This window comes from Hippopotamus amphibius, chromosome 7 (genome assembly GCF_030028045.1).
Source record: "Hippopotamus amphibius kiboko isolate mHipAmp2 chromosome 7, mHipAmp2.hap2, whole genome shotgun sequence".
NCBI lineage: Eukaryota > Metazoa > Chordata > Mammalia > Artiodactyla > Hippopotamidae > Hippopotamus > Hippopotamus amphibius.
In genome coordinates, this window is record NC_080192.1 from 71,961,915 (window position 1) to 71,985,220 (window position 23,306).

General features: G+C 39.5%; 1 protein-coding gene across 4 annotated transcripts in view; it reads right to left on the reverse strand.

Moving 5' to 3' along the window:
- LOC130857317 (interleukin-36 alpha-like) overlaps positions 1 to 23,306 on the reverse strand; it is a 49,795-nt gene that overhangs the window by 9,576 nt on the left and 16,913 nt on the right. For 2 of the 4 annotated variants that reach the window (XM_057742871.1, XM_057742869.1), the window contains exons 2-4: positions 890 to 3,214; positions 675 to 788; positions 365 to 504 (exon numbers count right to left, since the gene is read on the reverse strand). In XM_057742871.1, coding sequence (XP_057598854.1) covers positions 365 to 504; positions 675 to 788; positions 890 to 902 — 267 coding nt within the window. In that variant the 5' untranslated portion in view covers positions 903 to 3,214. Of the gene's footprint in view, positions 1 to 364; positions 505 to 674; positions 789 to 889; positions 3,215 to 14,621; positions 14,699 to 23,306 lie in introns of those variants that run through there. The other 2 variants (XM_057742870.1, XM_057742872.1) reach the window with 2 other exon arrangements.

Genomic DNA, 23,306 nt, shown 5'->3' on the forward strand with positions numbered 1-23,306 from the left:
CACATGGTAGTATATATATGTCAGTCCTAATCTCCCAATTCATCTACTATATATTCTATATCTACATTTATTCTGTTGGAGTCAGGAATAAATCTAAAAGCCTTCCTCTTTGCTGAATTATTTTTTAAGCAAAATAAATCACTTTAGTAGATTAGTTTCAAAACACCCCTGCAGTTTTTTCTTATTCTTTCATAATATATGCAACCCCAAAAGAACCAAAAATAAATATGCATAAGGATGATAAATAACTTGTCCTTTAAAAGATTCTAAAAGGCTAGAGTTTCCATCGAATGAGTACTTTGTGAAGTAAATGAGCTCCTCCCTCCTAGCCAAGCATGGACAAGACCTCATTTTCCATGCTCACCTTAAGCTGCAATGTGGGCTCCCCCTTGTCCTCCGTGCAGAATAGGCAGAGCTCTGGCTCCTTCAGTCCCAGGTAGACGGGATTCCCTCTGTCCTTCTCAAGAGTCTCCATACAATTGCATGAGATTAAGGTAACAGTGACTGGGAACACAACATAGTCACAGAACAACACTCTGATCACCCTCTAGTTCATTATTGCCTATAAGATAAGCCCAGTTAACAAGTCTATTCACAGTGAACAAAAATCTATGCCCACAACAAACAACAGTACTGGCCAAAGGGACTGCCTTTGATAGACCTCGGCTACTCACCTGGATCTATATAGTTCTTCCTTGGGACTGCTTTGAGGGTCTGGCCTTGAAGTACCCACACCAGATGATTGACATCCTGAATATTCCCCTGAACAGGGTGTGCCTTGGATAATACTGTAAAGAAAGTCAAAATGCAAATGTAAGGATGAGGGTACAAAATATCCCCCCTTTCCAATTTTTTACCCTTCCATGTAGATCTTTTCCTGAATTCTTACCTTTATTATCCATTGTTGATGATGATGTTTTAGAACTGTCAAGGCGTGAAGACTTTTATGTGCAGACTGACCCCACGAGAGGACCTGAGTCAGTCCCAAGCCACAGTCTGACCCTGAGTCAGAAGAAGAGCTGGTGACCAGCCCAACAATGACCTCAGTAAGAATCTACACTCCCAGAATTCACCTCCCTCCCTCACCTGCTCACCTTCTTGGATGTAGCCTACCTGTAGCAGAAGCAGCTGTACCTATGAATCTTGTTTAGCCTAAACCAAGAGCCTTAAGAAAACAGGAGTACCAGGGCCAGAGGCCCACAAGCAAGAGAAGATCAAAGGTCAGCAAGCTTTGCAGCTACAGAGGACCCGGTATTCCTACCACTATGGACTATGGTTTCCTCTGTACTCAGATGCTCTGATGAACTCCAATAGTGTCCAAGCCTTAGATCCACATCAGGAAGGGAGGAGGTTCTGCCTCACTGGGGCTCGGATTGTACCTTGAGCATTTGTCAGTTCCTGGTGCCAGGGGATTCAGTGAGGCTTTATATAAAGAAATGTCAACTGGGGCAGGGTTGTGACCTGTCCATGCACCATGAAAAATGAGGCATGTTAAGCATCTGAGAGCAACCACCAGGAAATATAGTCATCAACAGCGAGTTTGAGGAAAGAAGCATTATGGGACTGCCCCATGGCCGATGACTAAACTCTGATGCTGCAAAATGACACACCATAATGCTACTCCTAAGAGTGAAAACAACAACAGGTGCAAGGTAGACTGAGAAAGGGATGGGTCCTCTAAGACCTGTGTAGTTTCTAACCACTCCTGGTCCAGTCACCATATCCCCTGCCAATCTCAGATGAAAAACAAAAAAAACACCCCAGTATATGCTCCTCCAGCTTTTCAGAGCCAGTGTGCATGCTGCTTCTCCACTCAAGGGAGCCTTACCTGGCGCAAGGTCAGCTCCTGCTCATCTTGCCCCTCATGGACTCTAGATTAGTGGGGAAGTGAGGTTGACTCCCTGATACTCCAATGCCCTGAGCTAGCACGCATGCATTAGGTTTTCCACAAAGGGAAGCTGAGGTAGTGCTGGCGAGACTCTGCCCCATCCTTTCAGCCCATCTGAGTTCACTTTCTCTGTGACGGTTGCCAGCACCTCTCAGCTCCATACCTCAAGGGCTTGCATCTCAAGGGCAATCTCAACCAGTTGGGGAAGGGACTGGTGAATAAATGTCCCAGCCTCTTCAGCCTCCGGTGGGATGATGATAATGTTTCTCAGGGGGTTCCTAGCTACCTCATCAGCCTACTTGGCCACATAAAGACACCCTCGTGTTCACACCCTATACCCTTCCAAGGGATTCTTGCTTCTCAATATTGTCCTAGGTAGCCCCATAGCTGTCCCCTAAGGAGTGTGGAGTCATGAATCACCTACAATTAAATGTACAGCAGGTTTCCTCAGTCAAAACTGGGACTCAGAATTATGCTGAGTCTATAAAGAGGTCCTGTCCTGAGTATCCATTAGCCTGAGTTGATTTCCATGCTCTAAGAAGAAAGTCCAGAGCTTATGACATCACCCTCATTCTCCTTATATAGGACTGGATACACTTGGATATCTTAAGGGGAGAGGCTCAATGTCCTGCCATCAGGTGCAAAGAAGCAAACATCCAGGACACATTAGTATGGATGCTGCATATACTAATGCAAACCCATTCACGACCACAGCTGAAAAGATATGTGTCCTTTCAGATTCCTTATTTCTTCCTATAAATACATGGAGCTCTATATGGTCTGGGAACTTAGCCCATGGTGCCATTAGCAGAGGTGATGGGGGCTTCAGTGATACCAGATAACCCAAGACCTCTATGTATCTCTCCCTAGCGTGGCAGTGACATCCTTCATAGCCAAGGGGGTGGATGCTCCTAAGAAGGGAAACTGAGTTAAATATGATGAAGGAAACTTCTGTTTCTGCTAGAAAAGAACTCCATAAGAATACAGTTTAGGAACATAGCTTCCTCTTTCTCTTTAGCTAACCAGAACTGGAATTGCCTTGGGGTTTAATTCCTTTGTCCATCCGTATCTATCCTTCACTTCTTAATTTAAAGTCTAATATAGTCACCTCAGCCCCACAAATCCTTCCCAACTCTGATAGCATAATTCCCACCACTCAATTTGGCTATTGTTCACATATTGCCAAATTGTCACATGGAACTGTCCTCGTTCTGTACATCCTTAAGGTTCAAAGTGTGGTCCATGGAGCAGCACCACTGGCATCATCCAACTGTTTCTCACAAATGCAGAATCTCAGGCTCTACCCCAGATGAACAGAATCAGGACCTGAAATAAAAGAGCATTAAAACTACAATATGTTCCCTGCTGATATAGAACACACCCATGCCAGCACTCTAGTCACATCAGTATAAAAAGAAAGAAGTCAGGATTCAGGGGCTGCCTTTGGCTGGGGAGTGAACAAACAAATCAGATCTAGATCCACCCTCACCTTTCCTCATTCTCTGGGACCCATGAAGTAGGCTGTCTTGACACTGAAAAGGGTGGGGGAAGAAGAGAGTAGTAAAGAAAAGAAGTCATTCCTGGAAGGCTGTGGCCATGGACAGACCCTAACAAGAATTTCCACTTTGAGTACTTACAGTTTGATTGCACCAGGAGCTCTCAAACTGTACTTGGTTTAATTTAGGTCAAATACTTTCTACCAGAAGGAAAGAGAAAGGCTCTCTAGGGGAGAGCAGGGCCAATCAAATAATTTTCCAAAGACAACAAGCTATAAGGAGTTGAAGGTTACTAGGCATATAAGCAAACAAGATCATAAGAATAAGAACAAAAGGAAAGAGAAAGAAAGAAAGAAAGAAAGAAAGAAAGAAAGAAAGAAAGAAAGAAAGAAAGAAAGAAAGAAAGAAAGAGAAAGGGAAGATAGAAAGGGAGGAAGGGAGGAAGGAAGGGAGGAAAGGAAGGAAGGAAGGAAGGAAGGAAGGAAGGAAGGAAGGAAGGAAGGAAGAAAGGAAGGAAGGAGGAAAGAGTAAAGGACAGAAAGAAGAAAGACAAGATAGAAACATACACACAGAGATATCAGATTTTGTAACTATAATACACAGTGCTTAAAACAACTCTTATAGATATGTTTAAAAAATAAATGATAAAAATAAGAACATTTTTCTAGAACAGCAAATTTATGAAAAGTGGAAAATTTAGAAATCAAATAGTGTCTCTTGAACTGTAAAATACAGTAAGCAAAATACAATAAGCCAATATGTGTATTTGGCAACAGACAGCACACAACAGAAGAATTAGAAAATGATGTCATCAAAGTGGTGGTTTAGGAATTTCTAGGGCTTGTCCCCTCCCATAAACATCAATCTGAACAACTCTCCATGCATGAAAATACCTTCACAAAAGCTAAGGATTCCAGGTAAGAGATTACAGCACTTGGGTGGAGCACAGAAGTAGGAAAAGATGCATTGAAGAAGGTAGGAAAGACGGTTTTGCATTACTCCCATCACCCCTCCCCTTTGGAGAGAGACATCCAACCTATGGGAGAAGGAGGTGAAGTAAGGACCAGATTTCACAGTGGACTCCACCAACAGCCCACCCCGGCACCAGACCACCTCCTGTGGCCCCAGGCTCTTGGCTGACCCTGACATCAGGCCAGTTCCTATGGCCCCAGGTTACAAGCCCACCCAGCACCAGGCAGGCTCCCATGAACCCAGGTTCCAGGCAGGCTCCTGACCCTCCCTAGCACCAGGCTGACTCCATGGACCCAGGCTCCCAGCCTACCCCAGCACCAGGATGGCTTCTACAGACCTAAACTCCAGATGAGTTTCCGTGAAACTAAGCTCTTGGCCTGTACCAGTGCAAGGCTTGTATAATTTTCACCAGGGTCCAGACAGGCTCTTGTGGATCCAGGCTCCTGACTCACCTCACCACCAGGCAGCCCCCATGGACTCAGGCTATAGGCAGGCTACCCTGGACTAGGTTCTAGGTAGGCTCATATGGAGACAGGCTGCCAGCCCAGCCCAGCATTTCACTGCCCCCACAGCCCCAGCTTTCAGACTGACTCCCAATTCTCCAACTTCCAGATTGGCCCCATGGATTCAACCTCCAGGTTGGCCCCATGAGCCCTGGAACTATAGGATACAGGATGATTCCTATGCTGAGTTTTCAGACTCACCCAAATGCCAGGGTGACCCAGGTAGCTCAGCTTCCAGGCCAGCTCCTGTGAACCCAGATTCCAGGACTGTCCCAGTAACAGGCCAGATCCTATGGAGCCAGATGCCAGGCCCACCCAGTGGTCCCAAGCACCTAACTGGCCTGCACAGATCCAGGATCCAGGCCCACCCACAAAGACTCAGATTCCAGGCTTACCACCACAGGCTCAGGCACCTGGCCAGCCTCTGTGACCTCAGGCACAAGGACAGCCCTTGTGGATCCAAGCACTAGGTATGGACACCTGCTGACCTAGGCACCAGACCTGCCTGTCCAAGGACTTCAGCAGAAAGCCCACCCATTAAAACCACCAGATGCCTCACTCAGGATCTCTGGACAGGCTGACCGGGGAAGGGCTTTCCCTTCCAAAGCTAGACTGCAAAGCCTGGAAGAGGCAACTACTTCTTTAAATGCAGAGACAACAGTGAAGGCCACAGGATCACAACTAATCAACAAAACATACCACCACAAAGGAAACTAATAAAGTTCCAATGACTGGCCCTAAAGAAGAGGAGATAATTCCCTAGTGATGCACTAGTTAAGAACCTGCCTGCCAATGCAGGGGACAAGTAATACTGAATCATTCTCTAATGAAATTCAGTAAACTACAAGTACACACAGACAACAAAACAAATTTAGAAAAATAATGCACTTTTAAAAATCGAGTCCAACAAAGAAACAGAAACCATTAAATATCAATAAAAACAAACAGAAATCCTAGAGTTGAAGGACTCTTCAACTCTGTAATGACTGATATGAAGAATTCCATAGACAGCTTCAACAACAGGCTTCATCTAACAAGAAATTAGAGCAATAGAAGACAGCCCATTTGAAATTATTCAGTCAGAGGAAATAAGGAAAAATAATAATTAAAAATAGAGACAAAGGCTTCTATTTCAAGATAGTGGTGCACTAAGATCCTGAACTTACATCCCATGGACACAACATATCTGCAGCTGTATATGAAATACTTTCCTCTGAAAAAGACCTGAAAACTACCTGAACAGTGCATCCACAACAAAGGATAAAAGGGTCATAATTTATATGGATAGGAGGGGTAGAGACTTGGTGTCACCAAAAATCCTGCTTAGGCATAGCAACTCACAAGTGGGAGATCTCAAAAGAATACGGAGCTTTACCCTGAAGAGTGAGGTGTTTGTGCTCTACATCAGACACCCCAAACCCTTGGGATCTATGACAGAGAGATGAGCCCACAAATCTTTTGGCTTTAAAAATCAACAGGGTTTATATCCAGAAGAACCATAAAGCTGCAGGAAATGGAGAATCTGCTCCTTTTTTAAAAAACCTTTTTTTTTTAATTTCTGGCTGTGTTGGGTCTTTTTGGCTGAGCGGGCTTTCTCTAGCTGCTGTGACCAAGGGCTACTCTTTGTTGCAGTGCACAGGTTTCGCACTGCAGTAGCTTCTCTTGTTATAGAGCACAGGCTCTAGGTATGCAGGCTTCAGTAGTGGCAGCATACAGGCTCTGTAGTTGTAGTGAATGGGATTTGTTGCTCCATGGCATGTAGAATCTTCCTGGATTAGGGATCACATCCTTGTCCCCAACATTGATAGGCATATTCTTAACCACTGCACCACTAGGAAAGTCCCAGAGAACCTGCTCTTAAAGGGCTCATGCACCAACTCACCTGCCCTGTGACTTCACACAGGAGTGGCATTTAAAGGGCAGATAAACTGTGTGTAGAGAAAATCCAATAGCTTGTCTTGGGGTGACTCCCAGAGAGGCGGGAACCTGCTGAGACTCTCTCTGGGGATGGAGGCACTGGTAGGCATCATCACTGAGTTCTCTTTCTGCCTTTCTAGTGTCAGCACTGGTGAGCACCATTTTGGTACTCTCCCTCTCACCTGCCAGACCCATTACACACACCACACCATAGCATGCCCCAGCTGTGGCCCTGCTACATCTAGCAATTTCCCACAGCCCACAGAGGGATGTCTTTTGATTGCCTAGCTCTGGTGGCCAGGGAAGTAGTGCATCTGGGTCCCATGGACCATCTCTGCACAGGGCCACTCCTTAAAGACTAGAAGAGGTGGCTGTTTCACCTAATAATACATAGGAACAGACACAGGGAGTTAAGCAAAATGAAGAGACAGAAAAATAAGTTCCAAATGAAAACACAATATAAAACATCAGAAAAAGACCTTAATGAAACAGAGAGAAGTAATCTACCTGATAAAAAGTTGAAAGTAATGGTCATAAAGATGCTTATGAAATTTGAGAGAAGAATAGATGAACACAGTGAGAACTTTAGCAAAGAGACAGAAAATATTAGAATGTATGAAACAGAAATCACAGAGCTGAAGAATACAATAGTTTAACAGAAAAAAATACACTAGAGGGGTTAAACAGCACACCAGATGAAGTAGAAGAACAGATCAGTGACTTCAAAGAGAGGATACTGGAAATCACCCAAACAGAGCAGCAAAAAGAAAAAATGAATTTTTAAAAGTGAATATAGCTTAAGAGACTGATGGGACAACAGCAAGCAGAATAGCAACCTCATTGTAGTGCTCCCATAAGAAAGTGAAAACGGGGCAGAAAGCTTATTTAAAGAAATAATGGTTGAAAACCTCTAACCTCTAACTTTAATACCCACTTATATTAGTGAATAGATCATCCAGACACAAAGTCAATAAGGAAACATCAGCCTTAAACAACACATTAGGCCATGTAGAATTAATAGGTATATGCAGATCATTACATCCAAAATCAGGAGAATACATTCTTCTCAAGTGCACATGGAGCATTCTCCACAACATACCATGTTAACCACAAAACAAGTTTCATAACATTTAATATTGAAATCATGTAAGCATCTTTTCCTATCACAATGGTATGAAACTAGAAATCAATTACAAGAAGAAAATTGGAAAAATCATGCGTTAATCATTTAACTCTAGCATAAAGGTTACAGAGCAAAATTATTAAAAATAACTCTAGAGTAGCCCAGGTGGGTGGAGGGCTGGACGCATCTAACAGCCCTTTCAGTGCTAATCCAAATTCTGAAAGGTTAGGGAGAAGAAAGATGGCGGTGAAGTAGAAGGATGTGGAATGCATCCCTCTTCACAGATGCATCAGAAATACACCAAAAGATGCAATAATTCCTACAAAGAACCAGATGAACACCAGAAAAGACATTGGACCCCAGAAAGGACTGCAAATATCCCAACATAACTGGGACAAGCAACCTCTGAAGTCTGGACTACTCCATCAGACGTCAAGTAGGAGGCTCTGGGGAGGGACCACTGAATCCAGGATGCTACACTACTAGAGAGTCCTCAGACACAGGGAAGATTAATTGCAGAGAACTCTCACAGGGCCCTGTATCAGAGTCTAACACTTGGCTTCATCCAACTATCTACAACTGGCAGTGCTGGACACCTCACACCAAACTACAAACAAGACAGGAACACAAACCCACCCATCAGCACACAGACTATTTAAAGCAATATTAACCTCACAGATACCCTAAAACACATCACCTGACATGGCCCTGCTCATCAGAGAGAAAAGACACAGAGCCATACACCAGAAAGCAGACACCAGACCCCCTCACCAGGAAGCCTACTCAAGATGCTGAACCAACCCCATCACGGGGCAGAGAACAGAAACAAGAGGAATTACTACTAGGCAGCATACGGAAAGGAGACAGGAAATCATATAAATTAGACAAAATGAGAAAACAAAGAAACACCATGCAGGCAAAGGAGCAGGAAAAAAACCCACAAGACCAAATAAATGAAGAGGAAATAGGAAAATTGCCTGAAAAAGAATTCAGAGTAATGATAGTAAAGATGATACAAAATCTTGATAACAAAATACAGGAAATACAAGAAACAGTTAACAAATACTTAGAAGAACTAAAGAGCAAGCAAACAGTAATGGACAATGAAATAACAGAAATTAAAAATGCTCTAGATGCTATAAACAGCAGAATAACTGAGGCAGAAGAACGAATAAGTGAGTTAGAAGATAGAATGGGGGAAATAACTGCCACAGAGCAGGAAAGAGAAAAAAGAATAAAAAGAATGGAAGACAGTCTCAGAGACCTTGGTGACAACATTGAGTGCACCAACATTCAAATCATAAGGATCCCAGAAAAAGAAGAAAAAAAGGAAAGGGTTGAGAAAAATATTTGAAGAGGCTATACTGGAAAACTTCCCCAACATGGGAAAGGAAATAATTAATCAAGTCCAAGAAGTGCAGAGAGTTCCATACAGAATAAACCCAAGGAGAAATATGCCGAGGCACATATTAATGAAACTAATGAAAATTAAACACAAAGAAAAAATAGTAAAAGCAGCAAGAAGAAAGCAACAAATAACATATAAGGAAAAACCCATAAGGATAACAGCTGATCTTTCTGCAGAAACTCTGCACTCCAGAAGGGAATGGCAGGATATCCTGAAAGTCCTGAAAGAGAAAAATCTACAGCCAAGAATACTCTACCCAGAAAGAGTCTCATTCAGATTCGATGGAGAAATCAAAAGCTTTACAGACAAGTAAAAGTTAAGAGAATTCAGCACCACCAAACAAGCCTTACAACAATTGCTAAAGGAACTTTTCTAAGTAGGAAACACAGAGAAGGAAAAGATCTACAAAAACAAACCCAAAACACTTAAGAAGATGGTAATCAGATCACACGTCAATAATCACCTTAAATGTAAACGGATTAAATGCTCCAACCAAAAGACACAGACTGGCTTAATGGATATAAAAACAAGACCTTTCTATATGCTGCCTACAAGAAACACACTTCAGACCAAGGGACACATATAGACTGAAAGTAAAGGGATGGGAAAAGATATTCCATGCAAATGGAAGTCAAAAGAAAGCTGGAGTAGCAATACTCATATCAGAAAAATTAGACTTTAAAGTAAAGACTATTAAAAGAGAGAAGCAAGGACACTACATAATGATCAAGGGACCAATCCAATAAGAACATATAACAATTGTAAATATCTATGCACCCAACATAGGAGCACCAAAATACATAAGGCAAATGCTAACAGCCATAACAGGGGAAATCAACAGTAACACAATAATAGTAAGAGACTTTAACACCCCACTTACATCAATGGACAGATCATCCAAACAGAAAATAAATAAGGACACAAGCTTTAAATGACACATTAGATCATCTCGACTTAATTGATATTTATAGGACATTCCATCTAAAAACCACAGAATACACTTTCTTCTCAAGGGCACATGGAACATTTTCCAGGATAGATCACATCTTGGGTCACAAATCAAGCCTCAGTAAGTTCAAGAAAATTGAAATCATATCAAGCATCTTCTCCGACCACAACACCATGAGACTAGATATCAATTATAGGAAGAAAACTGTAAAAAATACAACAACATGGAGGCTAAACAATATGCTATTAAACAACCGAGAAATCACTAAAGAAATCAAAGAGGAAATCAAAAAATATCTAGAAACAGGTCATAATGAAAACACAACAACCCAAAACCTATGGGACACAGCAAAAGCAGTTCGAAGAGGGAAGTTTATAGCAATACAGTCCTACCTCAAGAAACAAGAAAAATATCGAATAAACAACCTAAACTTACACCTAAACCAATTAGAGAAAGAAGAACAAAAAAACCCCAAAATGAGCAGAACGAAAGAAATCATAAAGATCAGAGTAGAAATAAATGAAAAAGAAATGAAGGAAACAATAGCAAAGATCAATGAAACTAAAAGCTGGTTCTTTGAGAAGATAAACAAAATTGGTAAATCATTAGCCAGACTCATCAGGAAAAAAAAGGGAGAAGATGCAAATCAACAGATTTAGAAATGAAAAAGGAGAAGTAACAACTGACACTACAGAAATACAAAAGATCATGAGAGACTACTACAAGCAACCATATGCCAGTAGATTGGATAATCTGGAAGAAATGGGTAAATTCTTAGAAAAGTTCAATCTTCCAAGACTGAACCAGGAAGAAACAGAAAATATGAACAGATGAATCACAAGCACTGAAATTGAGACTGTGATTAAAAATCTCCCAACAACAAAAACCCAGGGCCAGATGGCTTCACAGATGAATTCTAACAAACTTTTTGAGAAGAGCTAACACCTATCCTTCTCAAACTCTTCCAAAATATAGTAGAAGGAGGAACACTCCCAAACACATTCTGTGGGGCCACCATCACCCTAATTCCAATAACAGGCAAAAAAGTCACAAAAAAAGAAAATTACAGGCCAACATCACTGATGAATATAGATGCAAAAATTCTCAACAAAATACTAGCAAACAGAATCCAATAGCACATTAAAAAGATCATATGCCATGATCAAGTGGGGTTTATACCTGGAATGTAAGGATTCTTCAATATATGCAAATCAATCAATGTGATACATCATGTTAACAAACTGAAGGATAAAACCACATGATCATCTCAATAGAGGCAGAAAAAGCTTTTGACAAAATTCAACATCCATTTACGAAAAAAAATCTCCAGAAAGTGGGCATAGATGAAATTACCTCAACATAGTAAAAGCCATATATGACAAACCAAGACCCAAAATCATTATAAACGAAGAAAAACTGAAAGCATTCTAAAAAGAGGAACAAGACAAGTGTACCCACTCTCACCATTATTATTCAACATAGTTTTGGAAGTTTTGGCCACAGCAATGAGAGAAGAAAAAGATAAAAAAGAATCCAAACTGGAAAAGAAGAATTAAAATTGTCACTCTTTGCAGATGATATGATATTATACATACAAAACCCTAAAGATGCCACCAGAAAACTGCTAGCACTAATTGATGAACTTAGTAAAGAAGCAGGATACAAAATTAATGCACAGAAATCTCTTGCATTCCTATACACTATCAACAAAAGAGCAGAAAGAGAAATTAAGGAAACTCTCCCATTTACCATTGCAACAAAAAGAATAAAATATCTAGGAATAAACCTGCCTAAGGAGGCAAAAGACCTATATGCAGAAAAGTATAAGACCCTGCTGAAAAACATCAAAGGTGATACAAACAGATGGAGGAACATAACATGTTCTTGAATTGGAAGAATCAACATTGTTAAAATGACTATACTACCCAAAGAAATTTACAGATTCAATGCAATCCCTATCAAATTACCAACAGCATTTTTCACAGAATTAGAACAAGAAATCTTACAAAGGCAATCTTGAGAAGGAAAAACGAAGCTGGTGGAATCAGGCTTCCTGACTTCAAACTATACTACAAGGCTACAGTGATCAAGACAGTATGGTACTGGCACAAAAATAAAAAGGAAGATCAATGGAACAGAATTGAGAACCCAGAGATTAATCCATGAACAAATGGGCACCTTATCTTTGACAAAGGAGGCAAGAGTATACAATGGAAAAAAGCCAGCCTTTTCAATAAGTGGTGCTGGGAAAATTGGTCAGCTACATGTAGAAGAATGAAATTAGAACACTTCCTAAAACCATACACAAAAATAAACTCAAAATGGATTAAAGACCTAAATGTAAGGCCAAACACTATAAAACTCTTAGAGGAAAACACAGGCAGAACACTCTATGACATATATCAAACCAAGATCCTTTTTGACCCACCTCCCAGAATAATGGAAATAAAATCAAAAATAAACAAATGAGACCTAATGAAACTTAAAATCTTTTGGACAGCAAAAGAAACCATTAACAAGACAAGAAGACAGCCCTCAGTATGGGAGAAAATATTTGCCAATGAAGCAACTGAGAAAGGATTAATCTCCAAAATATACAAGCAGCTCATGCAGCTTAATACCAAAAAAGCAAATAACCCAATCCACAAATGGGCAGAAGACCTAAATAGATATTTCTCCAAAGATGACATGGAGATGGCTAAGAAACACATGAAAAGATGCAAAACATCACTAATCATTAGAGAAAAGCAAGGCAAAGCCACACTGGTCAGAATGGCCATTATCAAAAAATCTAGAAAGAATAAATGCTGGAGAGGGTGTGGAGGAAAGGGAACCCTCCTGCACTGTTGGTGGGAATGTAAATTGGTACAGCCACTATGAAAAACAGTAGGGAGGTTCCTTAAAAACTAAAAATAGAACTACCATATGACCCAGCAACTGCACTACTGGGCATATACCCAGAGAAAACCATAATCCAAAAAGAAACATGTACCACAATGTTCATTGCAGCACTATTTACAATAGCTGACACATGGAAGCAACCTAAATGCCCAGAAACAGATGAAAGGATAAAGAAGATGTGGCACACATATACCATGGAATATTACTCAGCCATAAAAAAGGAATGAAATTGAGTTATTTGGAGTGAGGTGGATAGACCTGGAGCCTGTCATACAGAGCAAAGTAAGCCAGAAAGAGAAAAACAAATACTGTATGCTAACTCATATATATGGAATCTAAAAAAACAGTACTGATGAACCCAGTGTTAGAGCAAGAATAAAGATGCAAATGCAGAGAACTGACTTGAGGACACAGGCTGGGGGGCAAAGGGGAAGCTGGGATGAAGTGAGAGAGTAGCAGTGGCATATACACACTACCAAATGTAAAATAGATAGCTAGGGGGAAGCAGCTGCATAACACAGGGAGATCAACTGGATGATGGGTGATGACTTAGAGTGCTGGGTTAAGGAGTGTGGGAGGGAGTCACAGGATGGAGGGGATATGGAGTTATATGTATAAATACAGCTGATTCACTTTCTTGTACAGCAAAGACTAGCACAACAGTATAAAGCAATACTCCAATAAAGAGCTTAAAAAAAAAAAAATCATGTGTTTGGGCAAAATTTAGATTTGGTAAGTTAAACCCATTCCCCTCAAAATTCCAACTCACTGGGTTTAGAGCAATGCCTAGGATGAAAGAGATGCATATGGTAATGTACGGAGACAGAGCATGGAGCTCCCATACTCTCTGAGGGTGCCATTCTCTCAAGATATCCACATGTTCACTAGCCCAGAACTTCTCCAAACCCCCCCCCTTTTTTTTTTTTTTTTGGTTTATTCGTTTTGTATTTGTTTTGTTTTGTTCTGGCTGTGTTGGGTTTTCTTTGCTGAATGTGGGCTTTCTCTAGTTGTGGCTAGTGGGGGCTAAACTTTGCAGTGGTGTGCAGGCTTCTCAGTGCCGTGTATTCTCTTGTTGCAGAGTTGGGCTCTAGGCCCCTGAATTTCAGTACTTGTGGGGTCAGTAGTTACAGCAGGCAGGCTTTAGAGCACAGGCTCAGTAGTTGTGGCACATGCGCTTACTTGCTCCAAAGCATGTGGGATCTGGGATCTTCCTGGACCAGGGATCGAACCCGTGTCCCCTGCATTGGCAGGTGGATTATTAGCCACTGTACCACCAGGGAAGTCCCTCTTGGGGTTTTTATGCAGGCGTCATTACATGGGTATGATTGATTAGATCATTGGCCATTGGAAATTGATTCCACCTCCAGCCTCTCTCCCTTCCCTGGATGTCAAGGGTGGATGGCACTGAACGTTTCAAACCCTCTAATCAAATAGTTGATTTTCATGGAAAGCAGTAAAACTCACCTCCTTAACCTAACAAGAGACACCTTTATTGCCGTCAACACTAGGACATTCCAAGGATTTTTGGAGCTCTGAGCCAGGAATTGGGACAAAGACCAAACATATATTTCTTAATACAAATCCAAACACATGGTTCCATATTGGCTGGGCTGTGTCCTAAAGAGGTAAAATAATATTCAGATGAGTGCTTGAGATATCAGGAGGCAGGGTTCCCTGTATGGGCTTTTCCCTTAGCACTGGGAAATGTCCCTCTGTCCTATGGAGTGGTAACCAAATCTCCCTCCCAGGCTACAGGGAAAGAGCCACGTGTCATCTGCAGGGGTTGGGGGTGGAGTGGGAGTGGGCAGGGAAGACAGAAAAGGTCAGCTCTCAGCATTGCAGTGGTGAACCATGCCCTACCCACACCTTTTGTAAACCAGCTCATAGAGGGGCCACCATCATTGGTGTGACCCCTTCCCAGGAGCTGGTGAGGCCTGGGAAAACACTGCCTCCATTTAGGAGAAAATTTTGTTTTGGGAAGTAGAAAGATCAGAGCTAAGAGGACTGGTGACAAATTTTATTTTTCTATGTGGAAAACTCAGGCTGTGTTCATGGTCTTTTAAAAATGATGTTTTCCAGAAACAGACTCACAGACATAGAAAACAGTCTTGTGGTTGCCTAGGAGGATGGGGAGGGAGGGAGGGATGGAATGGAAGTTTAGGATTAGCCAATGCAAACAATTATATATAGAATGGATAAACAACAAGGTCCTACTGTATAGCACAGGGAACTCTATTCAATATTCTGTGATAAAATACAATGGAAAAGAATATGATAAATAATGTACACACACACACACAAACACACACAGACATACACACACACATACACAAGGGTGAGTCAATAATTATCTGCTCTAAGACAGTGTGGCCAACAGAAGTTTTAATATAATTGGAGTGGGGATACTTTTTGAGTCACCCTCATATACACATATATATATGTTTAAATGAACCACTTTCATGTACAGTAGACATTAACACAACATGTAAATCAATCATACTTCAATAAAACAAATTTAAAAATGTTTTCAAATATGTTGTCAGTTGTCTAAGCATTATCATTTGAATTTAAAATACTTCTCATTTGTCAATAGGACTCTTTCTGTTTTAAGCAAATTGTGATTGTTAATTATTCCAGTGGGCTGGAGATATAGGATGAGAAGTGGCCCTATTTTTTCCTCAATGAGAGGATATACCATTGCTCTGCCTGCAGGACCTCTCCCTGAGATTGTCTACATTAATGCTCAAGTCTATGGAGAGGGACAAAATGTTTTCATTCTTCCCTGATCTATGTTTTGGGATTGTAATAACAGAGTATTTATACTTAAAACTATCATAAATGATTATTTCCACATGTGGTCACAATACTCTGGTTTTCACTGTCCCCCTTCTCTACTACCTATTCTGGATTCCCCTTATCTTCAGCTATCACCATGGGACAGGGGTCCACAACCTTTAGGAGCTAATGCCTGATCATATGAGGTAGAGATGATGTAATAATAATAGAAAAAAGTGCACAATAAATGTAATGCACTTGAATCATCCTGAAACAATCCTCCCCACCCTCAGTCCTTGGAAAGATTGTCTTCCATGAAAATGGTCCCTGGTGCCAAAAAGGTTGGGCACTGCTGCCTTGGGAAGTCTCAGTGGCTTTCCTGCTGTTCTAACCAAAACCCTCATTCATCAGGAGTCCGACCATTTGGTAATTGTCTTCTACTCAAGCTGAGGTTGTTGTGTGTATTTATTCACACTTACAAGTAGGCAAAGGAATATCAAGGGGTACCCAGGTAGATCACCTGAGTTCCTCAAATATTACAAGTGTATTGCTTCCTGCCTTCATGTGTAAAAGGGACTCTACCTCCTCTTGCATGTTCTGCATCCTGAAGGATGGCTTCCCACCCTCCCAGAGTATTGCCACTTAGAGGTACATTAGTTATACCTTCAGGAGGCCACCCAGTGCTCCATGAAGTTGACCACTTCCGGATGGAACAATGGATCCAGCGAAGGAGTGGAGTTGGTTCATCCTGGCTTGCAAAGGCCCAATGTTGCACTTTCAGATTTTGCAAGTGAGTTTGTAGTTTGAAATTGCCCAGGGTGGGAATATTTACACCATAGAAATGGACAAATACTACAAGTCATGGCTTAGGTTTTGTTTCTTTTCTTTCTAGGAAGTCAATAGTTAAAAATTTACCAGCATACTACAGAGTGGATTCATAGGTCATGGGCCTGCTTTAGCCTCTCCTTCAACATAAGATGAATTCCTTGCTTGGATGCTCTCTTGTGTGGAGTCCATTCCCGTAGATGAAGCATCTCGTAATAGTGGTGATGGCTGAGGCTCTGAAGGCAGGAAAGGCATATGTATCAATCTCTGTGAGGGTAAATGCTGCCCTTTCAAGACAGAAGAGATGTGATGTAGTAACTTTCCATCCTGAGATTAATTCATTTCCTTGAAGAATATTGCCACATCAGGGGCTCAGCTTTGGTCTCTGTCACTAGTAAGTTGTGCAGTCATCCTTGGTAATGCATTGTATTGGGCCCTATAGATTTCTTTTCTTGTATTGTCCTTATCCAGCTTTGGTGTCACAATAATGCTAGCCTAGTAAAATGACTTTGGGATTGTTTCCACCTCTTCAGTTTTTTGGGAAGAGTTTGAAGAGTTAACTCTTTAAATGTTTGGTAGAACTCACCAGTGAAACCATCTGGTAAGTTGGCAAGTTGTATGCCTAGGAGTTTTTTATATTTGTTTAATTTCTTGTTTATAGTGCCCTCTTGTTATCCTTTGTATTTATGTGATGTAAGTTGTAATGTCTTCTCTATCATTTATGATTTGATTTGAGTCCTCTCTTTTTTTTCTTTTGCTTAATTAGTCTAGCTAAATATTTGTCAATTATGTTTATCTTTCCAAAAAACGAATTCCTAGTTTCATTGATTTTTTTGGTTGTTTTTCTGGTCTCTATTTCATTTATTTCTGCTCTGATCTTTGTAATTTTCTTTCTTCTATGAACATTGAGTTCAGCTTGCTCTTCTTTTTCTAGTTCCTTGAGAAAAAAAGCTAAGTTTTTTATTTGAAGTCTTTCTCTTAATGTGTTTATCGTTATACACTTTCCTCTTAGCACTGCTTTAGCTGCATCCCAGAAGTTTTGTTATATTGTGCTGCCATTTTTGTTTGATTCCCTTTTGATTTTTTTCTTTGACCCTTTAGTTATTCAGGTGCATGTTGTTTAATTTCCACATATTTGTTATTTTCCACTTTTACTCCTGTTATTGATTTCCTGACCACTGTGGTCAGGAAAGATACTTGGTATGGTTTTAATATTCCTACATTTGTTAAGGATCATTTTGTGACCTAACATATGATCTATCTTGGAGAATATCTGTGTGTGCTTGGGAAGAATGTGTATTCTGCTTCTATTGGATGGAATGTTCTGAATATGTCTGTTAGGTTCACTTGGTCTAAACTGTCTTTGAAGTCCACTGTTTCCTTATTGATTTTCTCTCTGGATCATCTATCCATTGTGAAAATGGGGTATTGAAATGCCCTACTATTTTTGAATTTTTGTCTATTTTTCTCTTCCGAATGGTTAGTATTTGCTGAATATGTTTGGTACTCTGATGTTGGGTGTGTGTGTGTGTGTGTGTGTGTGTGTGTGTATCTGATTATTCTATGCTCTTGATGAATTAACCCCTCTATTATTATATAATAACCTTCCTTCTCTTTTGTTACAGTTTCTCATTTAAAATCTATTTTGTTTGATATAACTATAGCCAGCCTTGCTCTTTTTTGATTTTCATTTGCATGGGATCTCTTTTTTCATTTCTTTACCATGAGTGTATGTTTGTTCTTATAATTATCGTGAGTGTCTTGTCGACAGTACATAGTTGGGTCTCGTTTTTTTGTCCATTCAGGTATATTATGATTTTTAATTGGATTATTTAATCCATTTAAACTTAAAGTAATGATTGATAGGTAAGAATGTACTAATGCTATCTTATTAATTATATTCTTGCTCTTTCATAATTTCTTATTCCTTTCTTTCTCTCTTGCTGATTTCTTTTGTCAATTGATGATTTTCCATACTGGTATGATTTAACTCTTTCCTTTTATCATTTGTGCATTGATTGGGGGTTTTTGTTTTGTGGTTACCATGAGGCTTACTTAAGCATCCTGTAGATACAATAGCCTATTTTAAGCTGAAGCTAACAAATTCAGTAATATACAAAACTCGACCCTTTTATTCCTGTTCCAATATTTTATGTTTTTGATGTCTCAATTTACATCTTTTTATATTGTGTATCCATTAAGAAATTATTGTAATTAGAGTTGTTTTTAATAATTTTGCTCTTTAACCTTTACCATAGAGTTAAATGATAGACACATGCTTTTTTCCAGTTTTCTTCTTGTAATTGATTTCTAGTTTCATTCCATTGTGATAGGAAAAGATGTTTATATGATTTCTATCTCCTTAAATGTTCTGAGACTTGTTTTGTGGCTAACATAATATGTTCTGTAGATTGTGCCATGTGCACTTGAGAAGAATGTGTATTCAGCTGATCTTGGATGGTATGATCTATATATATCTATTAATCCTATGTGACAATGTGTTGTTTAAGGCTGAAGTTTCCTCACTGACTTTGTCTGGATGATCTATTCATTAATATAAGTGGGTTCTTCAAGACTCCTACTGGTATTGTTTTGCTGTTAATTTCTCGCTTTAGGTTTGCAGTATTTGCTTTATATATTTATGTGTTCCTATGTCAGTTGTATACATATTTACATATGTTATATCCTATCATTGGATTGAACACTTTATTGTTATGTAATGCCCTTCTTTGTCCTGTATTACAGTGTTTGTTTTGAGGTCTATTTTTCAGATATAAAGATAGCTACCCCAGCTTTCTTTTGTTTCCATTTGCATAGAATATCTTTTTCTATTCCTTCACTTTTAGTCTGTGTGTGTCCTTATATCTGAAGTGACTCTCTTACATACAAGATGTGTAAGGGATCTTGCTTTTTTCTCCATTCAGCTACTCTATGTCTTTTGATTGAAGAGGGTAGTCTATTTGCATTTAAAGTAATTATTGATAGGTACTTATTTATTTCCATATTGTTAATTGTTTTCCAATGGTTTTTGTACTTCCTCTCTGCCCTTTTCTTCCTCTAGTGTCCTCTTCCCTCGTTTGGGGACTTTCTTTAGTGTAATGTTTAGATGCCTTTCATATACTTTTTGCATATCTATTGTACAGTTTTGCTTTGTGGTTTCCATGAAGTTCACATGTAATGTTATATATATATGGGTGTGTGTATGTATATATGTAGTGCATATGTGTATATATGTATGTACATATATTTTATATATAAATGTATATACATGTATATAATATATATGTATTTGTGAATTAAAATGTGTTCAAACTGAATTTGCTAACAACTTAATATATTTTGAAGTTGATAGCAACTTACGTTTGAACACATTCTGAAAACTCTACATTTGTATCCCCTACTCCATGCCATGTTTTTCATGTCATATTTTGTATATTTGATCTTATAGTTTATATATTTTATTTTGAGTATCCTTCAACCAATTGTTATAGTCATAGTTAATGTACTACTTTCCTTTTCCTTTTAACCTTCATAGTAGCTTTATAATAGGTTATAATAACAGATAATGGTTAATCCCCTACCTTTCCTATATATTTGTCTTTACGAGTGAGATTTTGATCTTCATATATTTTCTTGTTACAAGTTTGTACTTTTTCTTTTCTGCTTAAAGAAGTACTTTAACATTTCTCTTAGGGACATTATAGTGGTGACAAACTCTTTTATCTTTTGCTTATCTGGAAATCTCTTAATCTTTCTTTTGATTCTGAATGATAACTTTGCCAGCATTCTTCCTTTTAGTAATTTGAATGTATCACATCATTCTCTTAGGCCCCACACAGTTTCTGCTGAAGTCAGCTGATAGTCTTCAGGGAGTTCCTTTGTATGTAACAAGTTGTTTTTCTCTTGCTGTTTTTCAGATTCTCTTTAATTTTGACATTTTCATTATTACATGTGCTGGTGTAGATCTCCTTGTGTTCATCTTATTTGGAGCAAAGAGCTGCCTTGTCCTGGATATCTGTTTCCTTCCTCAGGTTAGAGGTTTTCAGTCACTATTTCTTCAAATAATGTTTCTGTGCCTTTATCTCTTTCTTCTTCTGGGACCACTACAATGTGGATGTGATTCTGCTTGCTGTTGTCCCATCAGTCTCTTAAGCTATATTCACTTTTAAAAATTCATTTTTTCTTTTTGCTGCTCTGTTTGGGTGATTTCCAGTATCCTCTCTTTGAAGTCACTGATCTGTTCTTCTACTTCATCTGGTGTGCTGTTTAACCCCTCTAGTGTATTTTTTTCTGTTAAACTATTGTATTCTTCAGCTCTGTGATTTCTGTTTCATACATTCTAATATTTTCTGTCTCTTTGCTAAAGTTCTCACTGTGTTCATCTATTCTTCTCTCAAATTTCATAAGCATCTTTATGACCATTACTTTCAACTTTTTATCAGGTAGATTACTTCTCTCTGTTTCATTAAGGTCTTTTTCTGATGTTTTATATTGTGTTTTCATTTGGAACTTATTTTTCTGTCTCTTCATTTTGCTTAACTCCCTGTGTCTGTTCCTATGTATTATTAGGTGAAACGGCCTCCTCTTCTAGTCTTTAAGCAGTGGCCCTGTGCAGAGATGGTCCATGGGACCCAGATGCACTACTTCCCTGGCCACCAGAGCTAGGCAATCAAAAGACATCCCTCTGTGGGCTGTGGGAAATTGCTAGATGTAGCAGGGCCACAGCTGGGGCATGCTATGGTGTGGTGTGTGTAATGGGTCTGGCAGGTGAGAGGGAGAGTCCCAAAATGACACCCTCCAGTGCTGACACTAGCAAGGAAGAGAACATAACGATGATGCTCACCAGTGCCTCCATCCCCAGAGAGAGTCTCAGCAGGTTCCTGCCTGTGTGGGAGTCACCCCAAGACAAGCAAGTGGATTTCCTTCACATATACTGTCACTCCTTTGTGAGGACACAGGGCAAGTGAGTCAGTGCATGAGCCCTTTAAGAGCAGGTTCTCTGGGACTTCTTTACTGATGCAGTGGTTAACAATCTGCCTGCCAATGCAGGGGACAAAGGTTTGATCCCTGATCCAGGAAGAGCCCACATGCCATGGAGCAACTAATCCCATGCCATATAACTACTGAGCCCATGTGCTGCAACTATAGCAGCCTGCATGCCTAGAGCCCATGTTCTGTAACAAGAGAAGCCACTGCAATGAGAAGCCCACACACCACAATGAAGAGTAGACCCCACTCGCCACAGCTAGAGAAAGCCCATGCAGAGCAACAAAGACCCAACACAGCCAAAAGCTATAGTTTTCATGCAAAGGAAGCCTAAGAAGAGCAAGGCTGGCCGTAGTTATATCAGACAAAATAGAATTTAAGGTAAAAACTGCAACAAGAGGAAAGCAAGGTCATTATATAATGATAAAGGGGCTAATTCATCCAAAGCATAGAATAATTGAGCATATATATAAACACTATATATATATATATATCCAACATCATGTATATACCCAACATCAGAGTACCAAACATATGCAACAAATACTAACTATTCTGAAGAGAAAAATAGGCAATAATGCAATACGAGTAGGGAACTTCAATACCCCATTTTCACAATGGATAGATTATCCAGAGAGAAAATCAATAAGGAAACAGTGGACTTCAACGACAATTTAGACCAAGTGAACCTAACAGACATATTCAGAATATTCCATCCAACAAAAGCAAAATACACATTCTTCCCAAGCACACACAGATATTCTCCAAGATAGATCATATGTTAGGTCACAAAATGATCCTTAACAAATGTAGGAGTATTAAAATCATACAAAGTATCCTTCCAGACCACAATGGTGAGGAAATCAATAACAGGAGTAAAAGTGGAAAATAACAAATATGTGGAAATGAAACAACATGCACCTGAATAACTATTGGGTCAAAGAAAAAAATCAAAAGGGAAATTTTAAAATACTTTGAACCATGGGCTTCCTAGGTGGCACAGTGGTTAAGAATCCGCCTGCCAATGTAGAAGTCACAGGTTCGATCCCAGCTCCAGGAAGATCCCACATGCCACGGAGCAACTAAGCCCGTGTGCCAAAAAAAAATAAAAATAAAAATAAAATAAAATACTTTGAACCAAACAAAAATGGAAGCACAATATAAACAAAACTTCTGGGATGCAGCTAAAGCAATGCTAAGAAGAAAGTTTATGATGATAAACACATTAAGAAAAGAGAAATGTTTCAAATAAAAAACTTATCTCTATATCACAAGGAACTAGAAAAAGAAGAGCAAGCTAAGTCCAATGTTTACAGAAGAAAGAAAATTACAAAGATCAGAGCAGAAATAAATGAAACAGAGATGAGAAAACCAATCAAAAAGATCAATGAAACTAGGAATTTTTTTTTGGAAAGATAAACATAATTGACAAATATTTAGCTAGACTAATTAACAAAAAGAGAGAGGACTCATATCAAATAATAAATGAAGGAGATGACATTAAAACTTACATCACATAAATACAAAGGATAACAAGAAACCACAATAAACAAATATACACCA